A 20191-nucleotide genomic window follows, 5' to 3' on the forward strand; every position below is an offset into this window, starting at 1 on the left:
CATTTATTAACGTTTCTAAGGTAGGATTCTATGCCATGTAGCTAGCTTCAAACTTCTATATCATATTGAATTTACAAGGATGTTCCAGTAAATTTACAGATTCAAAAATGGAGTGAAAAAATTTTTTTAATTAAAAACAAACGAAACCCTCCCCGCCCCCCCACCCCAACAACAACAAAATGGAGTGAAGGAGGAAAAAAGCATCTTGCAAAACTTAGAATGAAAAGCACCTAAGTAAAAAATTACTACCCACAGGAATCAAAGATGAAATAAAAACTGTTCAAAGAAAGCTTGGCGCAAATGTCTATTAAGCTCATATATGACATCTCATTATTTATTGGTCTGCTTGCTTTTGGCATTCATATGAGAGGTCAGTCAGATTAAAGTTTTATAAAAAAAAAAAGAAGTGTGAAAGAAATAAAACAAACGCAGGGTGTTCTGAGGGAATTCAAGGACTATGTCAGTTGCAGAAACTCTCTGGCAGTTAAGACGACTGTATTTATTTCACTGCTCATTAAAAACTGATATTGCTAAGTGTTTTTTGGTGTCAGATTATACTATCAGGTATGTATTTCTATATTCATAAACAACACTTAAGATTCACTTTTTTGCCCTGACTTTTTACTTAATATCCATTTATGCCTTTTCTTACCTCTTGTGTTAATTTTGGTGTGAACCTCGAGTTGGGGATCACTTGAAACCATACAAGGCCACCAAGGATAGGTTCCCACCTTAGACCAAACAAGATCGCCAACCTGGAACTTAACACCAGCAGACACTTCTGTTGTTGGAACAGATGGTAACATTGGCTGAACCTAAAGGAAAAGGTCATAAAAAACTTCATCAGCAGAAAAGAATGTTTAAAAAGAATGTACAAAATACATCAAACATGCTAACCATGGAAATTTTATCTTCACTCATGCTTTTCTCTGATGCCTGCCATCCATATCTGGCAAAAGGGAAGAAGAGAGGAGGAAAGGAATTAATAAACCCCACCCCAAATATTGAAAATAGGATTGATGGTTTCTGTTGCCAAATTACTGATAATGCATCTTGAAAATTCACATCTATTAAAAAGTGGTCCTAGTTTTGAAAAGGAAAATAATTCGCTAAAAATATCCACCTCTTAAACCAACTCCAAGATTTATTTCAGTATAACTTCTGAAGTATTAACACGTGCTACGTGTGTTCTAACCTAATCACTCTGCTTCCACCTTCTCACACCATGTTTGGTTAGACAGTATTCACTAAAGCCACTCACCGGGAGCTCCTCTTTCAGTACTGCATCTTCTCTTGGTTTTTCTGATACAGTGTCAACCCTCTCATTTGGTCTCTAGGTGAAAAGAATAAAATGGCAGCAAACCAAAGAACAGCAACACGCAAAAAAGAGTCAAAGGAAACTAAACAGCAAAGGGAATAAAGGACATTTATTAACTGCATAACGTAAGGAGGAGGAATACAGCTTACGCAGTACATGATGCTGTGTCTCAACATCCTTTGTCCATTCTACACCAAAGCTATGGCTCCCATTTCTTACTTTATCATTTTTACAACTTAATTTCTTAATTTGTTGATTTTCATTTTTTTTAACCTATCAGAATGCAGAAAAATGGGCACTCTGAGATTGCTAGTAAGATGTAACTTGGAATTCTTCTAGAGAGCAATTTGGTACTATGTATGAAAAGCCTTAAATTTGCAGATTCTGACCCAGCAAATCCACTTCTAAAAATGTATACTGGAAAAGCACTGATACACACACACACACACACAGATATGCACACCACTGACAGTCACAAGAGCAAATATCAGAAATAGACATTAGTCTAGATGTCCAAAAGTACAGAATTAGTTAAATAAAATGTAGTACAACTAGATAGTGGAATAATATAAATTTTTCAGTGACATGGAAAAATAACAATGTTATTTGAAAACAGCAAATTGCAAAGCAGTTTGTATAATGTGATTCCAATCTTGGAAAAATAATTTTTATGTGTACAGAAAAAAAAGACGAGAAGGATACCACCAGGTCATGGAATAAGTGATTGCTTTTTTTTTTTGGATGTGGTTTTCTATGTTTGTCAAACTGCCTATAATAAACATCAAATTACTTTACTAGTCATAAAACCCACAAATATGTTATTTAAAAGTTGATTTCTACATTCCCTTGAGGAGGCAATTTGGAAGTATCTATCAAAATTAAAAATATGTAAACTCTTCAATTTAGCAATTATATTTTAGGAACCTATCCTGCAGAACTACACAAAGTGAGAAAATCTAAGCAGGAGGTGGTAACTACATTATTTCATGTCAGGAACCCACACCTGTCAACATCTTTCTACTTTTTATTTTAAAAGTCTGTATATGACTTGAAAAATATCTGATACACTGTACAACAGATTGATAAGAATAGTTATCTTTCAGGAAGGAGATTAGGGAAATAGTGAGGGAAGGTCTATACTTGTGTATTATTTGAGTTTTCTGTGAAAAGCAAATTACTTCATAATTTAAAAGATTTAAAAACTCTTCTTACTTGTCAAGGAACAGAATTTAATTTAGATGGCTTAAAAAAAGAAGGATATATCCATTAATTTAATTCCACTTAAAAACTATGGCTAATTTTAGAAGTTACTTAAAGTTCTCATTCAATTAATTCAAGACGTTTAAGACGCTGCTACAAAAACAAAGTTTTATTAAATAAAAGAAACTGTAAAAATTGTTAGGGAATGATAAGCCAGACTTATACACACAAACCCCAGAGAGCAGTCATTCATTCAACAGTGCCCACAACCTGCCAGGCCTGTTCCAGAAGCTGGGGGTACAACGGTGAAACAGACAGATGTGATTCTGACCTCAGAGCGCTCACAGCTGGCTAGAACACACAGACAAACACAAACACACACTCATACAATGTAAATGTTAATATGAAGGGAAGTAATGGGGTGTGTGTGTAGCAACGATGTGAAGGTCAGGAAAGGCCTCTCTGAGAAAGTATAGTCTCAATCAAAAGAACAGGAGTTGGTCTAGTAAAAAGTGAGGGAAAGACCATTCCAGAGAGGAGTGGCATGTGTGAAGTCCTTGAGGTTAAACAAAGGCAGACACTTCAAAAAAGCCACTGCAATGGACTTAACTGCCCCAAAGAAGAGAGAGGTTACAAGATGAGAGTGGAGAAGAGGCTACATCACCAGGGCCTTATAAGCCATGTTCAAGCATTTTATCTTAAGTGCAACGAAAGCCTCTGAAGAGGATTAGGTGGAGAAGTAACACGCACCCATTTCTATGTTAAAAAGATCACGTTATTGAAAGAATATTTTGGAAGAGAGTCTCTTGGGAAGCAGAATGTCTAATTAGGAGGCTACTGAAAATACTGGAAATAGCCCAGGTAAAAGGAGGTAGTGGCAGCTGCTGGTGGGTGCAAAATTAACTCTGTCAGATGCGTCTGCGGTGGCACCGTGACTAGCTAACCCAATAGGACACACTCACGGAGCGAGGAGAGAAAAATCTATGTTCGGATGAGAATTTCTGTCCTGATCACTAGTGTAAGGAGGCAGTTTAAAAATACTGTCCACATTTGCGTAGGCCCGGCCGGCAGCTTCATTTCAGTCCGCAGATGTAGCTTAAGCCCTCGCCTCAGCTTCTCATTCTCAAGCTATAGCAGGACAGGGCCACCTGGGGAAGCGCATATGTAGCCAAGAAAGCAAGTCCCCCTCCTCTGCACCTTCAGTCTTTGTGATGGTGGTGATGGTGATGCTGCGGTGTTAGGGATCTCTGTAACTCTGAGGGCAGATAGATAAGGAATGACTCATCTTTGCCAAACAACGGAATCCTCCTATTGTAAGAACTGGTCTGCAGCTCATTAACAGTTTTCCCTTTCTGGATTAAAGACAGGATTTCCTTCAAAACCTTTTTATTATTCAAATACCTTATCTCTTTTTGATTTTTTTGTTTGTTCCATATTGTTCGCGTTCCCTCCAGTCCAGCATGAAACACTGTTAAAATCACTTTCAAAGAACTGAGATTTTTTTACACAGTCATTTTAAAAGGAAAGAAATGGCAAGGGAGAAAAAGAAGCCCAAGAAGATTTATTCTAAGCTTTCAAGACTATAAAAATAAAAGAAGAAAAAACAGTCAAATAAAGGTGCTGCAATGATAGAAAGGGAATATATAATACATTGTAAAATGTGCTAATGCGTGAGCACCATAGAAATATCTAGTAGGCATTTAGAGGTTTATGACTTGAGCTCAAAAGAAAAGAGAGATAACACAGCATCACAAACACCAATTAAGAAGGGGAGTTTTTAAGATGAAACGGTCAATGGAAGTCAAATGCTTAGGAGTCAAGAAAAATAAGGAGTCAGAAATTGCCAACAGATAAAATAGTGCTGGGCATAAAATCCATTTTCCGTCAGTTGTTCAAAGGATAGGTAAGTTTAAAAGAGATTAAAATCAAATAGGGACTGAAGATACCTTTTTTGGTACTTGTAGAGCCGCTTCAGGAAGAGAAAGCATCAGAGACAAAGATGACAGTGAGTGAGCTCACCATAATGTTCTAGTTGTCTTAATTTTAAATGAATGATTTTAGGGGTACACATCACTTTACATTTTTGGTAATTTCACATGCAAAGACCTTTTTTTCTTCTCAGTAAAGAATCACAGGAAGTTTCTTAAACAGGTAGAAAAAAATACGTTAAGAGCAGCTAAAATAAAATTACATTGCCCTAAATGTTCCTTTTAAAAAACTGGGGGGAATTCCCTGGTTGTCCAGTGGTTAGTACCCGGCACATTCACTGCTGAGGGCCTGGGTTCAATTCCTGATGGGGAACTGAGAGTCCACAAGCTGTGTGGTGCAGACCAAAAAAAAAAAAAAAAAAAAAAAAAAATTTGGTCTAGTATTTTTATTAAAACCCAAGAGATCTATCAGGATGAATAATACACATCAAACCTGGCAGAATTCCAAATCCTTAATAGTTTTCAAAACATTAAGTAAAATCATATTCTCTAAAGGAACAAAAAACACGTCATCATTTAAGGTAGAAAGAAAAATGTAACGTCAGTAAATTGTTCATGCATTTTTCTTTTACTTTCTGAGTAATGGTGTAAGCTCGTAATGCATATGAACGGTTTCTAAAAATTTTAAGACCTGACACTCTGAGGCTAGAGAACAAAACACAACCTCTTACTCAGTGCTATTGGGACCAAACCAGCTCTCTAGCTTTTGATAAGTGAAAATAGCAAGCTAAGAGTTAATGAGACTGGCCTTAGAGGATAAGCCCAGGGAGGTGCTGGGGAAAGACCAATGTTTGAATAGGGCCTTCACTCACAGGCCTGAGGCACTACACCTGCCAAGGAGGAAGAACTACAGAAACATTTCCACATGTTTCTAATCTGGTGGGAGAGAGAACAGCTAAAGCAGCTTTACAAAATATACAATTTCAGTGGTGATCTCAGGTCTCCTGCTGCCTAGATGTTTGGACACATTTTCATTGCTGAGAAGATACACTTAGATTGTTCCAAAGAACAACCACTCTTTAGAAGGCCAAACAACTCAGAATTGGGAGGAACTACTTGTAGATCAAATACTAAGAAAAAAGGAAAGAAAAAAGGAGTAAGTGAAATCTTAAAGTGTATTATTTTAGATGAGATTTTGTCTGCTTTGTCTCAAAAAGAACCTATGGGGACTTCCCTGGTGGTCCAGTGGTTAAGAATCCACCTTCCAATGCAGGGGACACCGGTGCGATCCCTGGTTGGGGAACTAAGATCCCACATGCAGTGAGGCTACTAAACCCACGCACCACAACTACTGAGCACGTGAGCCACAACTAGAGAGAAGCCCTGGTGCTGCAAAGAGGAGCCCAAGCCAACGAAAGCTCCCGAGTGCTGCAGCTAAGACCCAACACAGCCAAAAGAATAAATAAATGCTTAAAAAATTATATATTAAAAAAAAAGAACCTATGAATGAGTGAGCTTTTAAGGAAGAAACACCTGTATCTATATATCTATATCTATATGTCTATCTATATGAAAACCCAGCTTGAGGACAATCCTTGCAGGCACACAGTTCTCACTATGCTTCCTTCGGGCCTCTGGCGGAGGGGGGCTGTCCAGTGGTGTCAGCAGACTCTTACATGGGCTTCTCTTTCCCTTCTACGCCCCCTACGATGCCCAACACCAAAGACGTGGATCCCCAGTGACAACCAGGAGGCACAAGGTTATCAAAAATAAAAACACTTAAAAACAACTGTCCTAAAGGAAGCAAAAATGACGTTGTTCAAGTTAAGGAGACCCCACTGAAATATCCACCGTCACGAGAAAGAGGTGGGCTTGTGCACACCCCTTGTCTGCACAGCTCAGCGGAGGCGCCAAAGAACATGCAGGGCCCGTCGTCAGAATGCAGCATTACTCATGGAGCCATCTCTTAAGCTTATCACTGCCCCCATGTGTGGCAAAGCGTAATTCATCAAATTCAACTAAAAGCAGCGAGCTCTTCACCATATTTCTTTGAAATAAAATGCAGGAGGGAGATACGAAAAAAATCTGGATTTTCCCCCAAAACTCAACTTCAGGCAATGGTGTTGGTAAAATTTAGTGCTATCAATGCCACTTGACACATCCATACCTTTAGTCAAACTAACGTTCCTTTACCCCAAGATACTGTAAGATCCTAAATAATGAAATATTAAATTATGCCCCACATGATTTACTAAAAAACAAAATGAACTAAAACTCTTAAATTACATCTAACCATTCTAATCCCTGGATGTAACAGTTAACTGAAGGTTTCAGTGATATAAATGGCCAGACAAGGCAGACATCCAACAAAGACAGAATTGGCTTTAAAATCTCATTGAAAAGTGCCTACTAGAAATATCACTGCACTGAATTTTTTCCCTAGATTACAATAAAGCAAAGAGTGGATACGAACAATGAACAGGCTATCTTCTGTAACAGTTTCCAGCCCTATTTTGCAACATATTTAAAATTATATATTTTAATATTTTTTTATCAATAAAGGCAAGAAGTCTAGCCTAATAAGTAAAACTGGGTAGTCTCCTATTTGCCAGAATCTCTAGAGCAAAAGCAAGACGGGCCAGCAAGATGGTTCTTAGGACCTAAGCTAAAACCAAATTCAGGTTTTATGCATTTTTGTAATTCCTAAGGGTCATAGTGCATCACGTGTCTTCTCACTGCATGTCCACGAAAGAACTGCTACAGTGCACGTATCTGGAGAGCAAAAAGTTAACTTCTCTCCTTCCACTGATTCATTCATTTAATAAACAGCATAAGACACTACATGAGCTAAATTCTGTGGGGGTAGCATTTAATAAATGACATAAGAAATTCAAAGGCATTTCAGAAACCACTTAGTTTCAAAGCCTTCATTTTACAGCTGCAGAACTAAGATGGAAGAGCTGCTACTGTCCACATTTACTCTTTTATCTCATCACCCAGTTTTATTTTCTTCATAGCGCCTACCACTATCTGAACTTAAGACACATTTACATAAGTATGTGTGTATTTTCTGACTCCTCTTCCTAGAATATTAGCACTCTGAAAGTAGGCATCTTTACTTTTCATTCACTGCCTGACTTTCAATTCTTAGAAAAGTATCTAGCACATATGAGGTACTCAGTCAATATTTGTTAAATGAATAAACAAGAAAACTATAGGAAAATGAGAAAAACATTGAAATATCACACACACTGCGACTTGTGAGAGTCTAGAACCAGTGTGACCTTTATTCCAGAAAAAGATCACATTTGAGTTGTATAAAGTAGTGGAACCCAGCTACCAAGGAAAAGGTGAGTTGGTAAGATGTAAACATTTCTTTGAACAGAAGATAAGAAATTAACTTTTTGGCATACCAGATAGAAAAGCATACAACTGTCACAAAATTCATAGATATTCACTTCTTCCCAAATCAAGGTCTGGGGACATCTTCAAGTAATACCAAGTATTAGAATTCTAACTGAAAAGTCTTCACTCAAGCTAGCATTGAGTTGTTACATACCTCTTTTTATTATTAAGAAAATTAATACTGAAACCTCAGAGATGTTAAAAAAATTTTTAGCAGCGTACATCTTCAGTTACCACTAAAGGATGACTTTTATAAAAATTCTAGCTGAAGTTTTAATGAATATGAATGAATACTAACTTTGATTTTAATTAAAAAGTTTATTTACTTCAGGTTATTTTGTAGCAAACACACTAATAATAAGTATTAAATTTAAGCTCTACTGGCAAAAGTTGGTCTGCAACAATGGAAAACCATCTTCTCTCTGCCTTTCCTCTTCACCTTCAGAAACCAGGAGTTTATCACAAGCAAAATTAAGTGAGGCTATTAAACAAAGAAACATCGGAGGCAAGATTTTTAGTGTCATATGTTTTAAAAATATTTCTTTACTCTGATGATGTCCATTCATTTATTCAACAAATACTTACTCACCACCTATCATAACATCCCGAGTTCCTTGCTAAGGATTAGAAGAAAGAAATTATCAGAAATATTTACATTTGAAGAGATAAAAACTCAAATATCTCTTGGACTTCCAGTAAATGTGAAATATTACAAAATTTTCAAAAAGATGTTTCAACTTACATTTTGTTCCTCTGGTTCTAATTTGGGGATTTTGTGTGACTTGCGCTCTTCAGATCTAGATGAGTCATGCTTGTTGCTTTTTTTCCTCTTTTCTTTTCTGCTTTCATGCTTTGACTTTGTGTGCTCACTTGCCTGTACTTCATTTAAAAGGTCTCCACAAAGGGAAGACTCAAACAATTCCCTGCCATTCTGGATAGTTTTGGTTATTTTTAGTTTAATTTCAGGTGAGCCAGTCTTCTTTGGAATCACAGTCTGCGGTACCGAAGGAGGAGGTGGTGGCTGTGGCGGAGAAGGTTTTTCCAGAATTTCATGTGGTCTTGTGTTTGGAATTTCTGAATGGTAATAGTCAGTGGGGCTAAAGTTTCTAGCTGCACCAAAGCCATTGGCCGACCCATTGGGATACTGATTATAGGACTGGTATTTGGTTTGAGTTTCATACATGCTGATTGATGGTGGGTAGCCATTCGTGAGTGGAGGAAGATCCTCTGTTGTAGGTGGGTACTGAAAGCCTTGCTGCAAGGTAGCTTCATATGGTGTCTGGCCACCATCTTCAACAATGTCACTGTTGTTATCGAAGGCATCCTCCTGACGGATGTTGGCGGAGTCAATGAGTTGAGGTGGTTGCTGAATTGTGTTTCCCATGATCCCTTGCATGAAAGAGAAAGAGAAATCCATTGTTCTGCTCCAGCATCCTTAACTTTCCCTTTCTCTCATCGGGCCTAAAGTTTTAAAGAGAGATTTAAAAGGTGTTAGTTAACATCCTCAAGGGCTAGAGGCTAATCACTTGCAAAAGGATTAAAGGAAAATATCCTGAATCCAATTTTCATATCCAGATCTGCACAAACACAACATATTTTTAAAATAGGTAGCCAACAGGATTCTGACATACAGCAAATACTTTTTCTCTTAAATGCTTATCTGTCTGAAACACTTACTTTCACAGTAACTTGAGTAACAAAATTTTATCCTTTTGCAAACATGCAAAATAGTTTTGACGTTCCTTTCTGTTTCCCAAGTTAGAGATTATAAGTCTCAGTTAAAACTGGAAATTGCAAAATAAGCAGCATCTTGACTCAAATAAATTAGGTTCCATGTGAGCTTTCCTTAAATCATTCATGGTTGGTCCAGTGTTTTTTTTTAATTAATTAATTAATTAATTAATTAATTTATTGGCTGTGTTGGGTCTTAGTTGCGTGTGGGCTTTCTCTAGTTGCGGTGAGTGGGGGCTAGTCTTCATTGTGGTGTGTGGGCTTCTCACTGTGGTGGCTTCTCTTGTTGCAGCACATGGGCTCTAGAGCACAGACTCAGTAGTTGTGGCACATGGAATGTGGGATCTTCCTGGAGCAGGGATTGAACCCGTGTCCCCTGCATTGGCAGGTGGATTCTTAACCACTGTGCCACTGGGGAAGTCCCCAGTGGTTCTGTTATTACAAAAATAATAAAATCTGGGGACTTCCCTGGTAGCACAGTGGTTAAGAACCTGCCTGCCAATGCAGGGGACACGGGTTCAATCCCTGGTCCGGGAAGATCCCATATGCTGCAAAGCAACTAAGCCCGTGTGCCACAACTACTGAGCCTGTGCTCTAGAGCCTGTGAGCCACAACTACTGAAGCCCGCACGCCTACAGCCCGTGCTCCGCAACAAGAGAAGCCACTGCAATGAGAAGCCCATGCACTGCAACGAAGAGTAGCCCCTCTCTCCACAACTACAGAAAGACTGTGCACAGCAACGAAGACCCAACACAGCCAAAAATAAAATAAATAACAATAATAAAATCTTATTGCAAATATTTTAAATAAAAAAATTAAAAGGCCAAATCCTCTCCCACTCCACCATTCCCATTTTTCAAAGCCATGGATAACCACTTCAACTACTTTAGTGGGTATTCTTCCAAATCTGTCTCTACATATTTACACACAAAATGTTTAAAAGAGTTTATTCTGTGACTTGCTTATTCAACTTAAAATACGACCTAGATAGCCTTCTACATCAGCATGTATAGATACATCCTTATACACACTTCACTCTTTAAGTGGCTGCACAGTAAACAACTGTGGAATCTACAGTAACGTATTTAACCATTTACGTACTGGCAATCATCCAGCTGCTCACAACCGTTTGATATTATACACAGGTTTACAGGAAACTTTCTTGAAGCTGTATCTTTATGCATATATGTATTCTTCTAGGACAGAGTTGAATTTTGATAGATACTGCAAAACTGTTGTATAGGCTATACTATATCAATTTATACTCCTACTAATAGTGTGAGGGGATGCCTGATTTCCTATACCCTTGCCAGTAGCTAGTTGTTTTTAATCAGTGGTATATACAGCAGAATCATCTTTATTTTTATAAAAGGCACATATCAAGATCTATATACTTGATGACTGTGATTCAATAAATCTGGGGTGAGGCCTAGAGCATGAGTATTTTAAGGCCACATTCCAGCGGATACTGACACACACTCTTGGTTCGGTTACTGCATTATACTCTTAACAACTATTGTGCCTTCTCTAGAAGGTGTCTGAAAATGCCCACGTTGTGTAACAATGTTATAATACGGATAAACATCTATTAGGAAATGCTCTAAGACCACTCTGCTTTGTCATAGCGTTTGACAGTCCCACATCTTGAGACAGAGGATTAATGGACTGCCCAGATGTTATTTTGAAAATTCTATAAACATTTCTTCTAAAAAGCTCTAAGGCTGAGAGGATTTCACTACTGTATCAAGTCTATGAACTAACTGCAGCTGCCAGAATACTGGGAAGAGGATTCTGAAGCTACAGTCCAGTTCAATTCCATGACCAGCTAATAATGTCCGCCATCTTGGTTCCAGCAGGATTTACCATAATGATAGAGCAAGTTACCCAAAACAGCTAAGGGAAGAAGGAAACAAAAGCTGACAGCACTTTCCGAGGTGAATCCAATTAAACAGCTGCTGTTTCTTCTGCTGTTCGTAAATGGAAAGAATTTTAGAAAGTTCTAAAATTGCAAATAAATGAATATGTGAGCATATAGGAAATCAAACTGTCCTTACTGCTGTATAGCGGAGTGAGGCGTGGGGGGGCACGGGGTGTGAGAGAGCACTCCCACTTTTTTAGCATCTACTCTGGGCCAAGCACTGTATACGTATCTCATTTAATCCTCAAAACAACTCTGCAAGGTGGGTATTGTGACTCCTGGCTCATAGGAAAAGAAAGTGAGCTTCAGAGGGGTTAGGTGGCTTGCTTAAACCCCAACACCCAGGGGGCTGAATCGGGATTTGAATGTACGCATCTCCGACTCTAAGGCCCAAGATTTTTGCCACTATACCACTTCCACTTTCCTCAGCTATAGGTTCTGAGTGGATTTGTTTCTTTTGTTTGTGTGCTTTATTCCTTGGTCACTGCCAAAATAACCACTAACTATTCTATAATAATCACCGCTAACACTTAAAAGAGCGCTTAGAGTGTGCCAGGAGCTGTTCTAAGTGCTCTACACACAGTGCTACATTCAATGCTCCCAACAGCCTTCAGCTGGACATTCACATTAGTCCCATTATGGATGGGGAAACAGAAGCAAGAGAGGTTATGACTTGCTGAAATACACAAGACTGGTCATTAGCTGACAGCTGGGATTTGAGCCAGGCAGTCTGGTTTCGGAGTCTATGATCCTATCCAGCACAATTTACTGACAATACTGATAAAGGTTAGAAATCATTTCTTTATATGTATAGCTTAAGAGTTGAAACATTACCCTAATCTGACCCTTGGCAAAAATGTATAGCTCACAGACACCAGAAGGGTAAGGCAAGTACGCAGGTGGAATTCAAAAGTTCTCCAAACTTCCAACCCAAAGGCGAGTTAAATACCAACACTTGATAAGATGCAACCTGTGTTTTTGGTTCTCATAACTGTTGTGCACAAGATCACCTTCCAGACAGACTCCCAAACTATAGTCTACAGAGGTTTTCAGGCACTTGTGTTCAGAGACTAAGATTTCTGATGCTTTTGATTTAGTTCCAAACACAAACCTTTAAGAAGTTTGGCGTTTTCCCCCTTCTATTCTCTTCTCTAGCCCTATAACCAAATATTTTATTTTAGTTTGAACTAGGAAAAGAAATAGCGTTATCCTATTATAATTAGAGTATAAGAGTTTACAATTACACAGTGTTTTCATATACATTCTCATTTGACCTGCAAAACAATCCTGTAAGGCTGACAGGGCAGGTGCTGGCTTCATTTTTTAGATAACTGCATTCAATATTTGCTGAATTTCCCAAGACTACAAAGCTAATTAGTGATTAAACCTGAAAAAGAATCACTCTCTTAGCTTCTAATCCTGTGCTCTTTCCACGAGATCTGACTGCCAGAGAATACCCAACCACCCAAAGACAACATACTACAACCTTAAGAGTCATACGTTCAAACCCCAACTCAGCTTTCCTTTCATACTACCTCAGATTGGCCATTGCTTCCACTATTTTTCTAGCTTCCCAGGCTAACACCCTCAGGTTCATGGGCAACTGATTCTTCCCTTTCTGTGAAGCCATAAAACTAATCATTGGACGGTCTTGTAGTCCTTTGAACTCTGATTTGTTCTTTGATCTCTACATCCATGTCAGATCAGGCCCTCATCAGCACCTTATCCTGGACCTACAATGACTGATTTCCTAGATATTTCTCACTTCTAACTATTTCTTCTTTAGTTTCATCTAAAACCAAACTGCACCAAGTCTACTCCCAAATTAAGACACTCTGAACTCCATACCACACCAAGTCCCTTCCATGACTTTCAAGATTTTCCATAATCTGACTTTTCCCTACCAATACAAATTGCATGTGCATGAACGAACTTTTCTGAGCATCCACTGGGCCAAATACCTATAAACTGAGGCCTTATATATTACACTTTGTTTAATCCTATGAAGCAAAGTGTTATTTCCATTTTACAGATGAGAAGGAATGGAGCTCAAAAAGATCAACTGATTTGCCCTCAGTCACAAAGCCAACGTAAGCTGAATAAAAGGGGGAAACTTGGATCTTCTAACTCCAATACAGTACTCTTTACACAGCAGCTGCCTCATAAAATGCAAACTACCCAAACATCCCACTTTAATCCAATATGTCCCACACCCATAATCCAAATGCCCGTTTGACAGCGTCTCTCATATCTCACAAGCATCTTAAAATGCCTCATAATGAACTTTTAATTTTTATTTTACTTAAATGTGTCCTTCCCCCAGTCCTTCCTATGAGAAGAAAATGAAACCTCCATCTATCGGTTGCCCATGCCAGAAACCTGGGAATCCTGACACACCCCTTCCCCTCACTCCTGCTCTTGTCCAATCTGTCAGTAAACTCCCTGAGTCTTACCTCCCAAGCATACGTCTCACACTAACACTTTTGTATCCCAGTCCACGTCTCTAGCTCTTCACACTGGTCCCCGCACCTGCCCTTGACTCTTACACAGCCACCGCCCCAGTCTACACTTTCTCTCCACTTCCTCTTTCTCCCCGTCTCTGTTTCTCCTACCTCTCAGAACCCATCTCCCCAGAGAACAGCCCACCACCTTTTAAAAACTAATCCAAATCATGTGATTATTCCTCAAATTACAGCGGGGAAAATGAGCAGCAACATGGATGTTCATTTGAATGAACAAAAGTCATTTTGAATGAAGGAAGCCAGACACAACAATTCCACTCACATAGCACACAGTGGGATTTCATTTACACAAGCCTCAAAAACAGGATAAAGTTAAAGCTAAACCTATGGAGATAGCTGTCAGAATAGTAGTTGCTTTTTTGGAAGGCGTGCTATAAACACTGGAGGGGGGCCATAAGGGAGTTTCTGAGCTGCTAGTTATATTCAATTTATTGATCTAGATAGTAATTACATGATTTGCTAAAATAAGCAAAAACAAACAACAAAACCTTCAATGCCTTCCCAGTGCACTCAAGTAAAATCCAGACTAGGTACTATCCCAGCAAGTCCATGCATGGTTGGGCCTCAGTTCACATTTCCACAGTCATCTACCAACACTCTCCACTGGAAGCATCACACTCCAGCCACAGGGGCTTCTTTTCAATTTCTCAAATGTGCCAACTCCATTTCTGCAATCGGGATTTTCACGTGTGCCACTCCAGCTACCCGAACACCCCTTATCTCTCAGAGAGGACCTCTGAAGTCCACCGCTTGTTCTCCTCACGAAGCCTGTTTTCTTCCTTTATAGTACTCACCACAATATGTGTTACACAAGCATGTGTTTGCCCTCTCACGGTCTGTCTCCCTCATTCCACTGCATGCTCTATAAGCGCAGAGCCCACGGATGTCTTATTCAATGCTGGACACTCAATACTGTTCAATTAATAGATGAATGAAAGAGTCCCTGACCTCAAAGCGCTTAAAACTAGTACCCCCCTACAGACCTGCAGGATTTCTTGGGATATTAGCCTATAATGCAACTTTACTCACCCACTAATCCCTTGTTTGGTAAAAATGTGTTATGCTCATTACAAAAAACAAACAAACGAAACACTGACACCCATAGTTATGTAGTCAACTGATCTTCCACAAAGGTGCTAAGGTAATTCAAGGGGAAAGGATGGTATTTTCAACAGATGGGACTGGAGAAAAATGACTGCCTATCTTTATACAAAAAGCAAACCTCCCCCTTACTTTACATTATACACAAAAATAACTGAGTTCATAAACTTGGTACTAAAGTCAAACCGTAAAACTTGTAGAATAAAACATAAGAGAAAAGATACCTCTGTTTTATTTATTTATTTATTTTTTATTTTATTTGTTTTATACAGTTCATTAGTTTTCATCTCTTTCCTAACACTTTAAATTTCACTCTGCAGTTTGGAACAGATTTGATCAACTTGCCTTCATGTGTCAGTGTTTTTCAACTGAAATGAAAATAAACAAATGGGTTTTATACCACTGTTTTACATGAAGATTTCTTAAACAGGACACAAATACTATGAACTACAAAAGAAAAAGATCGATAAAATGGACTTCAAAATGAAAAACTCCCACTCTTCAAAAGACAATTAAGAAAACAAAAAGGTGAATTACAGGCAGAGAGAAAATATTTGCAAAATACATATCTAACAAAGAAATATCCTTATACTCTTACATTCTAGGAAATGGGGAGAGACCCACTAAGGGGTTTTGAGGAAAACTAAAACAAGTGAAAACGACAGTGTAAATATTCCCTACTCCATAGGTTACTTCCTAGGTACAGGAGAGAGCTGGGGTAGGCAGCACTCAGGCAAGTGAGCAGATGTGGCATCACCAGAAGCCGGCCCGACTGGCCGCCTGTGCCTTGTGCTGTGATTCATCAACACGTCATCGTCTCCGAAGCTTTCTTCCCAGCACTTACGCCGGATCTCAAAATGAGGACACAATCAGACAAACCCAGAACCTGGGACCTTCTCTCAGAAAACACGCCTCAGCTCTTCAAAAAGTTAACATTTCAAATAAAAGGTGGAGAGACTATTCTCCATTTTAAAAGACAAGATTTAACAACCAATGCAGTGGGTGAACTCTGATTAAATCCCGGACTTAAACATACACATGAAGGTAAAAATAATGTCTTGGAGAAAATGAGACTTTAAAATGTGAACTAGCTACTAAACAATGGCGCTTTTAATTTTCAAGGGTATGATAACAGTGTTCTGTTTATGTAAGAGAATGTCCTTATTCTTAGGAGAGCTATGCTGAAACAGTTAAAGTGTCATGAGGGCCACAACTTTCAGGTAGTTTAAGATTTAAAAAGTACATATACCTAGAGTAAAACTAAGGAGGCAAAATGTTAACAATTAACTAATCGAGGTGTTGACTAATATTCTTTTAACTTTCCTAAAAGCTTGAAAAATTTTAAAGTAAAATGTTGGGGAAAAATAAAAATAAATAATTTAGCTAAGGGTTGGAAGAAGTATTGAAAAGAAAAAGCGACTGCTTCTTAAGGTGGAAAAGCGTGCATTAAATCTTGACACCACACTCTGACCAACTCAGCTAAACGGTCCACTGTATCATATTTTCTAGAAAGTCTAAGCATGAAGAGAGCCACACTCTTTCATATTACACCTCCAAATAACACAATAATGCAGTCAAGAAAGTAGTTTTGATCGTTAAAAAAGAAGATATTTTGGGACTACAACTAAATACCTTTTCATAGTGATTTTTCTACATGCTGCAGTCTGGCAGCCAGCCTTCAAACAGCAGACACACCAACTGACATCACAGAATTAGGAGGTGCGCCAGTGAGCACTATGGTTAACAGAATCAAACTGCTAGGTCCAAAACCCAGAGCTAAGGCTCGTTAGCTATGTGACTTCTGGCAACTTAATCTCCCTAAATCTCAGTTTTCTGGCCTAGAAACTGTGGGTACTTTAATTGTCTACCTGTACAGTGTTGCTGTAAGAATTAAGGGTTAATCCACGAGCAGTACTTTGGGCAGTGCCCGGAGTATAGTCAGAGCCCAGTATCTGTTGGCTATTTTTACAACTATCATTCAGTGCAACGCTGGGCACACACAACTTGTGAAAAACCTGACCTCGCACCTGAAGGCATTTACAATCTCTTTAGTATATTAGACAAAACAGGATTTTATGGGCAAGACTCATAAAATAACAGTAAACCATGTAAACAACATTAACTAGAAGGTGACTAAGGATTACACTGCGTGCCATCAAAATTATAACAGACAACTGAGAATAATGCTCCCTGGGGAAGGAGGCACTCAGGCCACGAAAGACAGGCAGGACTGGAAGTTAGGTGTTCTTCACCCACACCTTTTTTTTTTTTTTTTTGGCCAGCAGTGTGGCTTGTAGAATCTTAGTTCCCTGACCAGGGATAGAACCCGGCCCCCTGCAGTGGAAGCGCGGAGTCCTAACCACCAGACCACCAGGGAATCCCTCACCCACACATTTCAAAACTACTCCACAGGGGCCACCAAAACCTCTCATACCTTTGTCATTAATAAAGCCCTGATAAAGACATGTTTTAAATGTTTTGTGTTACTAAAGTAATAATAACAATAACGACTAACATTTGAGGACCCACTATGTGTCAATACTACTTTAAATGCTTCACATTTGTTATATTATTTCACTCCTCATAACACCTCTCCGAGGAAATACTATTGCTACCCCCATTTCACAAGTGAAAAATGAAGGAAGGCCAGCAGTCAGACATCCTGTAAAGGGAGGATGCACACACAGGCCTCTGTCCCACAGCTCTGGCTCATGACAAGGAAACTCATTTCCCACAATCCCCAAGTATGTAGAGTAAACAGCAACACAAACACACACTTTACATCACACACTTCCCGATCCTGCCTCCCAGGGCTAACAATTTGTGGGAGACTTCACGGCCTGGTTCTGCCCATTCTAATATGCACTTCCAAGTAAATGAAACCATCACAGACAAACAATTTAGGACAAATTCTTCCTCTGACCAATGTTTCCATATGGTTTTTGTTTTGTTGTAAGATGAAAGAAATCAGTGAATGAAAAAAAAAAATGAGAGAAATCAATGAATGAATACTTCTTTCTTAATTTTGTTGAAGCTGTTCACAGATATTATTAAAGAACAAAAGTTGAAAATTACCAACTAAAGCTTTAGGTCATTCATTCATTCATTCCCCCAGCTTATTCCTGAAGGGAGTGATAACAGAAAAGTTTACTTAAGTCAATCATAGATACAGAGTTAAAAAAAAAAAAAGGAAACGTCATCTTTCAGATGAATAGCTTGAGGCCATAAGTATCAATTAAATATACATGATGTGTTAAATGCATAGTCTAAGTCACTATAACAAATTCTTAAAATGAACACTCCCCTTTAGTAGACTGTACATATTGCTGGATTCCATTTTATAGAATTATATGCTGTGCTGTATATACTTATTTTCCTATTTAACACCAGTTTCTTCTCAATAAGGAAAAACTATATTTTACTATAGATCAAAATTCCTTATATTGATATCATCATTCAGGCTTTCTGGAATCAGAAGTAGTTTTAAAGGTGTCATATAAATTACCTATTTCTGTCTTCAGACCCAGCTACCCCTTCAATACATTCCTAGGTTACTTAATTTGTAAATCTAACCACATCACGTTCCTGATTTAAACCTTTCAATGATTCCTAGAAAAGCCAACAGAGCACACAGGCCCTCTAAGCAAGATCTCTATCCATATCTCCAAGCTTAAGTCACTTTTGTACACTAGCAATGTCAAGTTACTGAGAATTACTGTACACACAATTTCGTACCACTGTGCCTTTACTAAACTCATCTCCTTTGCCTAATATGCCCTTTTACTTTTTTTTGCTTGTCTTTTAATCATCTTTTGAGCTCAGAAAATCATTTCCAGGGACTTCCCTGGTGGCGCAATGGTTAAGAATCCGCCTGTCAAAGTAGGGGACACAGGTTTGATCTCTGGTCCGGGAAGATCCCACTTACTGCGGAGCAACTAAGCCCATGTGCCACAACTACTGAGCCTATGTGCTGCAACTACTGAAGCCACGTGCCTAGAGCCCATGCTCCGCAGCAAGAGAAGCCAGTGCACCACAACAAAGAGTAGTCCTGGCTAGCCACAAATAGAGAAAGCCTGTGTGCGGCAACAAAGACTCAACTCAGCCCAAAAAAAAAAAAAAAGAAAGAAAAAAAAGTCATTTCCAAGAAGTAGTCACTTAAGTTCTAGGCTAGTCTGAGTAACTTCTTTCCTCTGTGTTCTTAAGATAAAACCTCTTAGAATTAATCATCAAACAATCTGTTTATGTGATTTTCTTAAGAGCAGGAAGTAATTTTATTCATCCATCTGCTTCTAGAACCCAAAGTGAAGGCTCAGAGGAGGGGCTTAATGAACCTTTTAAACTGAACTGTGTAAACTTAAGGAAGTTATTACATCTAAATGAAATGCTTTAAAGACTTGTTGAGGATCCTGCCATGAAGAATGCAAGATAATTATAAACACAACAATAGTCTCCTCAAGAATAGCCTTGTCAAAATTTGACTGATAACTACTTACCTAGCCACTACTGAGATTCTCCTTAGTTCTGAGCTACCCTTCCCTGCAAGCCTTAAACCCCCAAGAGACAGGCATGAAGTCAAATGAATTTCCAGGGAGAGTCTATGAACCCAACAAAAGACCAAAGTATATCAAAGGCTCCTTTATAAGCATATCTATTTAACACCCTAGTGTTACTAATACTGTAGATCTGAAATTCAGAATGTGGAAGTTCTCAAAACACAATTTTCACTATCATAGTTAACTGAATTGGTATGAACATGAATTCTTATTTTCCAAACGTAGTCCAGCAATTATAATCAATCCTACTAAAATACAAAGTGTATTTGATACAACAACATTAGAACTTTTACAGCTAAAGAAATATAGTGGGATATAACGTGATTCCCACAACACAGAGGAAGAGGGTGGTCTTCCTTTACCCCAGGATAAACAAGGGATCCAGATGTTTCTTTATGTGAACTGTGCAGGAAATATTTCTCAAGGTTTATGATAAATCCACAGTCTGTACGTGTTTCTATAGTAACAGGAATGGAGTGCATGCAGACAGGCTATAGTAGTGAACCAGCGATGCT

General features: G+C 38.6%; 1 protein-coding gene across 4 annotated transcripts in view; it reads right to left on the minus strand.

Annotated features, from left to right (window-relative positions):
* NSD3 (nuclear receptor binding SET domain protein 3) overlaps window positions 1-20191 on the minus strand; it is a 94347-nt gene that overhangs the window by 50495 nt on the left and 23661 nt on the right. For all 4 annotated transcript variants that reach the window (XM_057697651.1, XM_057697650.1, XM_057697649.1 and 1 more), the window contains exons 2-4: window positions 8594-9312; window positions 1262-1333; window positions 653-815 (exon numbers count right to left, since the gene is read on the minus strand). In XM_057697651.1, the coding sequence (XP_057553634.1) occupies window positions 653-815; window positions 1262-1333; window positions 8594-9268 (910 nt within the window). In that variant the 5' untranslated portion in view covers window positions 9269-9312. The remainder of the gene's footprint in view (window positions 1-652; window positions 816-1261; window positions 1334-8593; window positions 9313-20191) is intronic.

Source organism: Hippopotamus amphibius, chromosome 10 (assembly GCF_030028045.1).
Source record: "Hippopotamus amphibius kiboko isolate mHipAmp2 chromosome 10, mHipAmp2.hap2, whole genome shotgun sequence".
NCBI classification, from domain to species: Eukaryota; Metazoa; Chordata; class Mammalia; order Artiodactyla; family Hippopotamidae; genus Hippopotamus; species Hippopotamus amphibius.